This window comes from Rhopalosiphum maidis, chromosome 1 (genome assembly GCF_003676215.2).
Source record: "Rhopalosiphum maidis isolate BTI-1 chromosome 1, ASM367621v3, whole genome shotgun sequence".
NCBI lineage: Eukaryota > Metazoa > Arthropoda > Insecta > Hemiptera > Aphididae > Rhopalosiphum > Rhopalosiphum maidis.
Genome location: NC_040877.1, coordinates 42,872,699 through 42,883,720, shown reverse-complemented (window position 1 = coordinate 42,883,720; position 11,022 = coordinate 42,872,699). Strand labels below are relative to the sequence as shown.

General features: G+C 27.6%; 1 protein-coding gene across 2 annotated transcripts; it reads right to left on the bottom strand.

Moving 5' to 3' along the window:
• Nucleotides 1-2,894: 2,894 nt before the first annotated feature.
• LOC113556581 (N-alpha-acetyltransferase 35, NatC auxiliary subunit) lies at nucleotides 2,895-10,282 on the bottom strand. 2 transcript variants are annotated; one of them, XM_026961627.1, is made up of 13 exons: nucleotides 10,075-10,282; nucleotides 9,781-9,935; nucleotides 8,812-8,918; nucleotides 7,883-8,010; nucleotides 7,347-7,570; nucleotides 6,899-7,049; nucleotides 6,403-6,834; nucleotides 6,117-6,311; nucleotides 5,918-6,058; nucleotides 5,621-5,799; nucleotides 5,359-5,560; nucleotides 3,268-3,537; nucleotides 2,895-3,199 (listed from the first exon to the last, which is right to left on the bottom strand). In XM_026961627.1, the coding sequence occupies exons 3-13, from the start codon at nucleotides 8,915-8,917 to the stop codon at nucleotides 3,059-3,061; spliced, it is 2,169 nt and encodes a 722-aa protein (XP_026817428.1). In that variant the 5' UTR covers nucleotide 8,918; nucleotides 9,781-9,935; nucleotides 10,075-10,282; the 3' UTR covers nucleotides 2,895-3,058. The 2 variants fall into 2 exon arrangements, with proteins under 2 accessions (XP_026817428.1, XP_026817435.1); XM_026961634.1 differs by lacking the exons at nucleotides 9,781-9,935; nucleotides 10,075-10,282 and having other exon boundaries at nucleotides 3,059-3,199; nucleotides 6,403-6,581; nucleotides 6,645-6,834; nucleotides 8,812-8,917.
• Between the last annotated feature and the right edge of the window lie 740 nt (nucleotides 10,283-11,022).

Below are 11,022 nucleotides of genomic sequence, written 5' to 3'. Positions count from 1 at the left end.
CCGGTAGTCACCGATTCTGTAGCATCAATTTATTCGTTCCCCCCGTGCGTTTCGGTCTCCGCTGTCCGTCGCCAGAGTCGTCATCATATCTGCATCGTCGACGCGCACCACATCGCGCACTAGCCGCTCGCTGTCGGCCGTCGCTCCTGAAGCCGAAGTTGTCGGGACTCGCCTGCCGTCACGATGGTCGTCGAATCGCGCTCCTGGGCAAACGCTCCAGCGGCACTCGTCCGCCCGCGAGACCGGTCGCGAGAATGCTGCACAGGTGACCAGTATAGCCTTTTTATCTTACACGCTTTTTATGCACTCATTTCGCCATCCAGTATCTCCCCTCCCAGTTTATTGTGTCTTCCTTCCGATGTTCCCCTCCCCCTTTTTTTTACCTTATTTCGTTTTTTCTTTTCCTTTTTTTAAAAGGATAATTATATTTGTTCGTGTTAACACGTTTTTTTTTGATTATTGTTTACATTTTTTCACACATTGAGACAGACTAAAAAATATACACTTTTTTCAATTATTTCAATATTCCAAAATTGAATATGCTGTCTGAGTCCTATAAGACCACATTTTGTAATTATTTTTTTTTTTACTAATATTTTTTACGTTAAAATACGTTTTGTTTTGTTATTGTTTATAATGTTTCACACATTTAGACAGACTCAAAATTATATACTTTTTTCAATTATTTCAATATTACAAAATTAAATATGATGCTGCTTGAGCCTTTGGGCCACATTTTGTATTTGTTTTTTTTTTTTAAAAAACGTTAATATTTGTATTTTCTATTTTTGTTTACATTTTGTTTTGAATTTTTTCAAAAAATTGTTGTTATTAAAAAAACAATAAAATTAAAAATTGTTCACGTAAAAAATTGTATTTTTTTCGTATTATTAAGTATTTAAATCAATTATTACAACATTAACAACTTAGTACCATGAAATAGTAAAATGTGAAAATATCAAACATCATACATCACCCTAATAAACCTAATAAATTGTTCAAAAATGGTAACAATTATTATGTCAGTTGAATGTTGATAATATAATAGAAATAGATCATGCCTTTAAATAAAACTAACTAATTTTAATAATTTAATAATTTTAATTGATGTACGTGCATGTTTTTGTGTGCGGCATATAAAAATGTATCCGAGTTGAAGAAATAAAACACGTATTGTAGATAATATGAAGTTTTTTCGAATTAAGCATTAGCTATATTCGATATCGATATAATACTTCCACACATTTTTTTTTAACATTTAATAGAAATATATACAATTTGTTAAACAGTTTACAATAAGCATATGAGCGCAACAAAGTAGATATGAGCTTAAATGCTTGAGGTGAGTAGCCGGAGTAGCTACCCAGCAGTGGCACTTGACTCTTCTATCTTTTATACATCCAAAACTATACAGTGCATTTTTTAAATTTCTATTAGAGGGAGAACTGCTGCAGGGATTACGGGAAAACATATCAAACAAGTGATATAGGTAATATAGCTAATATAGGTATATAAGTATTAAGTATACTGGATTTATATACCACTATAGATCCTCGTCGCGTATGAATGTTTAATAAGTAGACATAGTACCAAGTAATACTCAGAATTTTTAAGCTCAAAAGCTGAATAAGCGGATAAACCAATAAACGGTGGCTTAGCGATATAGATGTTGTATGACTAAAAATTTTACTATATTTACATTGACGATTATATAAACATTAAAACACTTGTGTCTTGTATTATAAAGAATATTAGAATAGAATTAACTCCAAATTAATGTACATTATAGTACCATTAGTACCTATCGTCAAAGTGTGTATAGGTACTCCACTTAAATGTTGTATTTATCATTTTTTTTTTATTGAACTACACAATATTTATCTAATAAACCGACCGTCTAGTCTCGAAATAATTCACATTAGTTTAACAATTTATCATAATATATTATAAAAAATAAATAATTGATTATAAATCAGTGATGCCGAATTTTAAAAAATAAATTCAGTTCAAATGAAAATACAACGGCCAAAGTCACATTATTACTTTGTATATAATAACATTTTGTAGAAGTTTAATAGGTTTAACTTTCAAAACAAATATTAATAACGCAATTCAATGAAATTGATACGCAATACATTAATATTTATTAGTTTATTACACATAATTAATTTTGAGTAGCGTACAAAGTACTTAAGCTACTAGGTATCTAGATTATATCAATATCAGTAATTTTATCATTTTCGTATCCAGGAGAGGCGAGAGGGGTGTTTTAGCCATTTTGGGTGTCAGAACACCATCCTTCAACGATATAATTACATAATCAAAAAATATAATAATGTTCAGTATGAAATATTAAGAAATTTAGATATAATTATTAATTTAAGTATAATATAAACTAAATATACACCAAATTACCACTAATTACAATTAAATATAATATTCAAATAAAATAGTTTGATTGTTAGAAATTGAATATAATATATAATATAAAGTATAGAAATATTAATTTATGAACATGAATTTCCTTGAGATGTAAAATAGTAAAAAGAGGCATTGGTGGAGGGACCCATTCACCCCATAAAATATGTCATTACCTGTAGGTATAAAATCTTATAAGTAATAACCAATGTTTGTACATGTTATTGCAAGTTTGTTTTCTTTGGTTAGAAGGTGATTATAAGTTACACAATTTTTAATAATTGATCAATTTTCACTGATTAGTAAACTAAGGTAAACTTGTGATCGACCCTTGATAGTAACAAATCGAAAATGCTCTAAAGATTATAATTATATTATAAGATTGACAGATAAAAGAAAAAAGTGTTCTTTTTTTATCACACATTATATATTTATATACATATAATGTATATTAATTGATATATTAGACAAAAAAATTTTTACATCACAACACGTCTCAACACATTTATACAAAATAAAAAAAAACAAACAAATGCCACATACAATTTTAATGATTAAATTATTTTGTGTTTAATTATTTTGGATTCAAACAGTCTTTAAATAATTAAATATCTTTTTAGTCTAAAAATATTGTTCAAGATTAGCTGAGCTTTAATATAGGAAAGTGAGAATTAGTTGTGAAATCAAAATCCAACGATACATCTGGTCCTCTCATATATCCACTAGCTAGTAACTTCATGGTTACAAAATTTGTTTTACATACTTTTATTAAATCAAGTACCTAAAAAAAATACACAGAATTTAGTATTTAATACAACAATAAAATTATTAATTAATTTTGGTAGTTACTTGTTGCGAGTGTGGTTGTGCAATTGTATCTAAAAGACACCTTGCTTGATGAAATAGCTCACAACTATTTAAATATAACATTCCAGAATCTCCAGATGCTGAATCACGTATTTGGCATCTAGTCATTTGAAATTCATTATAAGAAAATGGTGGAGGTACAGCTACTGCAGAGAATGCAGCAAATCTGTGTTCATAGCGAACTTTTTCATTATCAAATTTTGCATGTTTTGGTGTTCGAATTTTACCTTCTAGTTGAAATCCTATCAATGTCTGTAAAATAATTAATATAATAGTTTTTAAATATTTTACTAGTCTAAATATTTATAAAAAAATATAGTTCATGACATCTATCATCTTTTTTATAGTTATTGATAACGTTTGTTTTTTAAAATATTCAAAAAATCCTATATCTAATAAATAATAATTAAGTGTATGCATTTTTATACTCAGATAACTTGAAATAATCTCCCAGAGGATGGGGGTAGAGTTTACCTTCAGTAGTCTATGCCCATTATAAGATGTGACCAAGATATATCCCCAAGCGTGCATATAACTGCAACAGAGCTGACAAACACAAGTTTACAAACTTTCCAGCAAAGGAATGCCATATGGCCCTCAACTTTGTATTGACAAACCAAGAGGAGTTGACTTTGATGTAGCTATCATCAAACTAAAAGCCAATAAATCTTCTAGTGGGGACAATTTAACAGATCAAAAATAGTAGCAAGAAATATAAAGATGCTATGTATGAACTCTCATATACTGTACATAGAAAATGAAACGATAACAACCAATTGGAGTAATGGAATAATATGTACTATTTTCAAAGTAGGAAATAAGATAGAATGCACAAATTACAGAGGAATTATGCTGATAAATGTCTCATATAAAACTTTATCCATTAAACTGCTAATAAAACTAGAAACACATTCTGAAGAAATACTGAATGAGCAGAAAAGGAACCATCGATCAAATCTTAAAATATACAAATAATATAAAAATGCTTAGAATTGAATACTACTCTATTTCAATACACCTACATTGTATTGACTACCAACAACACACACACACACACACACACATATATATATATATACATATACACATACACATACGGGAATATTATTAGGTACAATAAAAAAATGTAATACTATTATTTTAATATTATATGGTTCATGGCCCAGCACCACGCTTCTCGCGGCCCATGGGTTGGGAACCGTTGCCTTATTTGAAATATTGTTCAATATTATTTTGTACCAAGTTGTAAAAGATATAGTTAAAATAGTAAATATTATCAAGAATTCTTGATTAATTTGAGAATATTCAAACAATATTGAAATAATGGCAAGCAACAAAGATTCTATGAAAGAAACTTACAGCAGTATAGAAAATAAGGGAGAATACTGGGCTTAAAAATGAATGAACAAAAAATTAAATATATGAAACTATTTTCAGTAGAGGCATAATTCAAGGTACAAAACCTTACAATCAGTGAATACAAAATATAGCTTTGAAGGTTTAAAAAATGTTGGGTATCTTGGATCTTTATTTAATAATAGTAATACAATTTTAAAAGAAAAAAAAATATGACTGGCAATTGTGTTTACTTAGTCACTATCATAATCATCAAATCAAAGCTTCACATGAAAGCTACTAAGATGATGCTATACAAAACTTTAATTAGATCCTTAGTCTGTTATGGAGCTGTAATTTGGACACTGTCGTAATCAAATGCCAATAGATTACAAATTTATGAGAGAAAAGTGGTACAGAACAACAACATAATAGAATACATTTTATAAAATGAAAATATTGTGAAATACGTAGAATCATACAGAATTAGAAAAATAGATAGATGATTGAGTAATGTTGAAAGATTATTCAAAAGCATGTTTGTCAAAGTGAAATAAATCAGAAAACTAGAGATGCCAAGAATTAGCTGGCTAGATAGTACAAATAAAGATCCATAACAGATTGGTATATTGAACTGGAAAATTACTACTAAAGAGAGAAATGAGTGAAGAATTATTTTGGAAGCCAAGGGGTCAATACTATAAACTGTAATTCTTAAGAGTAGTATAAATAGTATACCTTAAAATAAGCACCAGTTAAACTTTGCATTGCATGACACATAACAATTTCTTGACTATATGGATGTGGTTTTTTCTTTTTAGGCTTATTCCGTTTTGTTCGATTTTTTTGAGAATCAACCAGTGAATCGCTGCCAAGCAACACATTATCTGCTCTATTTAATGTAGACACTAACCAACCATACAAAAATTGATATAAATACCTAAAATGATAACAATTTATTAATAAATAAATAACAATTTTTTTAAGTATAAATTTTTACCAATAAATATACTGATATTCATGGGGACTATACAGTTCCAGTTCAAAACCAGACAGTAAGTACATTATCATAATTCTAATTGTATGATAAATTATCCATGTACTAAAGCTAGCTAAATGCTCTCTTGGTGGATCCAATTTTGATGAGAATGAGTGCAAAAATGCATCAACCCTTTGAGACTGATAATAAAATAACAAAATAAATATATTTAAAATTTAAAACAGTTACTAAATAAATTGATTTATAATCAATAGGTTACAATATTAATATTAAAATGTATTGATTTCAAATATGTACCTCATCTTGTAGTGCTGAAAAATCTTCCATAAGATGTGCTAACTTATCTCTTTGTCTAGCTTTATTGTGGCCACAAATTTGAATCAATCCGGCAAATGGACGAGTACAATGTTCAAAAAAATTGTATATACAGTCCTTAGCCTAAAAAAATTAAATACATTTTATTTGTATTGCAAAAGGTAGAAAATATAAATATTACTTGAGAGTTAGACAAAATGTTTAAACGCGGTATAAGTGATGGTGGTGCTATAAACGCCTTAGCCCATTCTCTAAGACAGTCCTCAAAATCCTGAGTACCAAATACTCGGTTAGGTTGAGGAAAATAAAGCGTTTGCATAATTGATCTAGATACAATACATAAGTGATTATTGTGACCAAGTTCAATAAAACATTCCTAAAAAAAAAAAAAATAACATGTACAGAATTAAATTATAGGTATTCAATATTAATATAATAATATAATATACTATGATAGCAAAACATACCAAAGCACTAATAAAAGTTGTACAATTTGTCAGTTTACAAATTTGTTTCAGTCTTGTTAACAACGAATCAAAATAAACATAAGCTTCATCAGCCGGTTTAATTTTTGTATAACGAGGAAATGTAGGTGGTAACAATTTTTGATTTATTAATGGGTCAAAGCCCAAATCATAACACCAATCTGAAAAATATAAACAAAAAATAGAATAGAGCATAAAATTAAAATAATTTGATGTTTTCTCACGGCCAACTTTGGGAACTCCTTTATCCACGGTGCTTATTAAAGAAGGAATTAATAATCCACAAGTAGTTAACAACCTCTGGGTTTCTCCCATTGAACTTGAATGATTCTCACGTCGATTAAAAGAAAGTAAAATTTGAAAAAAAAGTCTAACAAACTTAATTCGTGTATTTAATGCAATATAGGATTCATTCTGTAAAAAAAATTATTTAAAAATAAAACAGTGCTTACTAAAAAAAAAAATCCATGTACTATACTTCATCATTATTTGCATTTGATTTTAATTTATGACTTATAGACTCATCAACTTCTCTCATCATGCCAATCACACGAGTGACAGAAATCTCATTAAAATAATGATAGTTATAAAGCGCAGGTTGAAAATCTTCTTCTTCAAAAACTTGTGCCCTGTAGAATATAATTATATATTAGATAATTTATTATACAAGATGTTCAAAAACTGTTAAAAGTTTGGAAATAGTCATTAGACTAATTGAGACTGATAAATGATAAACTGATATAATTAATGAGATTATTAAATATTTTACATAATAAATATAATGTTATCTGTTATTGTTTCATGTGTGTATTAAAATATGCATAAAGTATTTAAGAGTTTCTAAACTTTTTGACAACTGGTATAATTATATGTTACTTGTGGTACACAATGTATTATTTACTAGTTTAATATATAAAATTACTAACCTGTTAGCAAAGTCCCTAATTTCTTCAATAATTTTATAAATGCATATACAAAATGCTTTTAATGGAACAACTTCAATTTCATATGGCTTTTGGAAATATAGATTTGTGAACACTGTTTGTGCTAAAGAATGCCCTTCAAGCCATGATACAAGACAAGCTAATGTAACATCTATTATTGATATTTGTTCAGACACAGAAAGATCACTTAATTTCAAATCCTCTAACTGTAATTATATTTCATAATAAACATGAATACATTTAATTTTATATTTTTTTAATATTATTTATACATTAATTAAAACACATTTAATAAACAGAAAAAACTTATTTAAGACTATCTACAAGAAACTAATTGAAAAAAATATATCAAGCAGGAAATTTTTTATCACTACTATCAATGAAACATCATAAACAAGTTTTACTGTATTCAATAAGTAAAATAAATATTTAACACTGAATTATTCTGTTAGTCCTTTACAAGTTTATAAATTAATTAATGAATACCAATATAAATACATAATAAAAATTAGTTTTACTTTTATTGCTTTTGATTCACGATTACACATCATCCCTGCGTCCATTTTGGGATCCATTATTTCAATAGCTGACATGGCTTCAAACAAACCAAAAAAGTATCCATGTAAAAGTTCACCTAATTCTAACTCTGAAATAAGCAAAGTTTATGTTTATTTATTAAAAATAAATGTAAGTATGAAAACAATAATATATAAATATTTAATTATATCTTATCCTCTTGAACTTCAATAAGAACTATTTGTACAATAAAATTAATAAAACTAATAAAGTTAATATTTATTTAATCAGATAAAGACTGAGTAGTTCTTACATAAAATCTATAATAAAAATAAGTGTATGATATTTTAGAATACAGTTACCAAAATAGTTTATACATATCAAAACTAAAAATAAAATAGACATTCGATACTTAATGGATATATTTTATTTAATAAGTAACTTTCATACTTGATTATTTTTTTTGTATTCAATATAATTTTACATTAAGACATTTAGTCATTGACTATTTTTATGACATGTATGTATAAATATTTATATTGAAATAATTATTGCAAATACCTACCATCATTGATTATAAATACTAATATGCTACCATTAAACATAAAATATGAAATTAATTATTTCTGTTTATAATTATAGAAACTTATCCACCAGTTTAATAACAAAAATAATATACTCCCCAATACATATTAACCATGATAAATTATAAATAATCAGGAAAAAAATTTATAATAATACTACATTATACAAAAATAATTATAATAATAATATGCCACCTATTTTTTACAGCATCATTAAAAACTCAGTGGAATTACTTACTCACTAAAATGAGAGTTAAAACATTATAAAATAAAATAATGGCGTAAAACAAAAACAACATATAAGAATATAGATTATTCATTCTGTAAGACAACAATAAATATATTACCTTTGATTGAATCAAAAAATTCTGGAGTAACATCCTTCCAATTATAACTTGGATTAGATGTAGACTCATTTTTTTGATTTGAAATTGATTTACAGTCAGTTTCCATTCTAAAAATCAATAACTATATTAACATGAATTTCTGAATATATTATTCATTAGTTAGTAAAAATTATAGGCACACATACAGACAACATATTATACTTAAACAGCTTTAATGAAATCCACATCTTTTATTGTAAAATATGTTAGAGTATAATAAGTATTTATTTACATAATACGATATTTTATAAAAATTTACATAAAATAATTATTAAAAATTGATCTGTGGTGTGAAAAGTTAAACAATTTATATTACTAATTCAAATTTTGATTTATATGTAAAAAAATGTTCAAAATAATTATCTGCTAAATAATTTATGTACAATTAAATAGGATGGTACTTATTAAATTAAAATAAATGTTTATTGCAATATGATACAATTCTTTACATGATATTAAAAATCTAAATATGAATCTGCAAATATAGTCAAAGTTCCTAGCTAGGTATACTAAAAATTAAATAATTAGTTTTTAAATAAACACACTATTGAAAGTTAAAAAGCTAGCTTGATGAATCAAAAAATAATAACCTATTATTAATAACATACAAATATCAGAATATGTCTTACTACTCCCAAATGCGGAAAATATTTTTTAATCATACGATTTCCAGGGTGCTTCTAATGGACGATTACCCCACTCACGCTTCCTGATTCCTTCCCAAAAAATACTTATTATACATTGTATATTTTGCACAAATTGTAAATTTTTGTATTAAAAATATATTATATATATATATTATTAATAAAGTTTATTTCATTTTGATTTCATAACTATAATCTGTTTCCTGAATTGAATAGTAAGTGTCCTGTTATTTTACTACAAAACTTAACCAAAACACAATATTGAACAATGGGAGAATATGCCAACCTGATAATATTTCTTTTTGAGATTGCAATCAACAGATGAGGGATGACGGATAATTTTGGTAATTCGATGAACTGTATGTCCGGCGATGGCGGTCAGGTAATACCGTCTTCCGTACCACTGAGCTTTACGGCGCAGATAGGCGTTTTTATTGACTGCTGTATTGATCAAAAAATTAGAGTAATATGAATTAAAGAACACATTGCTCGCGTTATTTTCGTACGTGCACCAAATTGCGGTGCACGGCGGCAGCAGTGTGTTTGTGTAAAACGCATTGGGCACGTCGGATGCCTGTACCTCATTTCATGCGACGCGAAGACTGTAGTGTTTGGGTACCATATAAATAGGTATGTCGTTATTTTCGTGTGCAGTGTGCGCGTGCAAAAACTTAAATAATAAATATTATTATATTAATAATGTATAACGTAATAATTTATTATTCATTTTTCGTTTATGTAGTAAAGTAGTAAGTACTTATAGAAATGTGATACGACTAAAAAATATGTAGTCGAGAACGTTATCAAAATATCAATCGGCGTTATCAGTGGTCAGAGGCCGCAATAGTGTTAGCAGCAGCAGCAGCTGGGCAAGCCATTAGACCTTATACTAAAAGATCTATGGGGCAAGCAAGCACCGTCGACGACCGTCAGAAGGCATACCAACAGTAGTCAGTAAACTGGTAAATGTATTGACCGAACCGTCCTTGTCATGTTCCGGTAACCAGGAGGCAGTAACCAATAACCACCAACGCTTGTCAAGCGTATGCCAATTGCCGATAACTACCACGACTATATTAAAGAAAATAATTATTTGTAAATTGTAATAGTAGTAAAATATATCCAATATCGTAAAAATTTCAAATTTTCCTTTTGAAGCATTTTTACTGCTGCAAAAAGTGATGATAGACTTAAAACAGAAAAAAACCGTACAGACATCATTGTAAAATCAAATTCCAATACATTAGTCATTCGACTTAAAATCTAAAAATAAATGGACAAGTTAATGATACCACTCTGCAAGAGTGCAAGATATAAAGTATTAAAGTGTTGAGTGGGTCATTGTAATGAGTGAAATATATGACGTATCACGTATGTATTAAATTTCGATTCAATGGAACATGTAAAATGTATATCATTGGATGAGAATAACCATTCTGAGCGTTGACGTTTGTAAGTTTGTAACTATTTGTCAGCCTAGTATATTACTACTTACTAGAATACTTACTATATAATTAGGGTTCTACAT

Excerpts from the sequence above, each read along its gene's own strand:
- LOC113556581 (XM_026961627.1), bottom strand. The coding sequence starts at position 8,917 with ATGGAAACTGACTGTAAATCAATTTCAAATCAAAAAAATGAGTCTACA. Across the intron at positions 7,050-7,346 it reads ATTAGGGACTTTGCTAACAG|GGCACAAGTTTTTGAAGAAG; the intron begins GTTAGTAATTTT and ends TATATTCTACAG. Across the intron at positions 6,835-6,898 it reads CAAATGCAAATAATGATGAA|AATGAATCCTATATTGCATT; the intron begins GTATAGTACATG and ends TTTTTTTTACAG.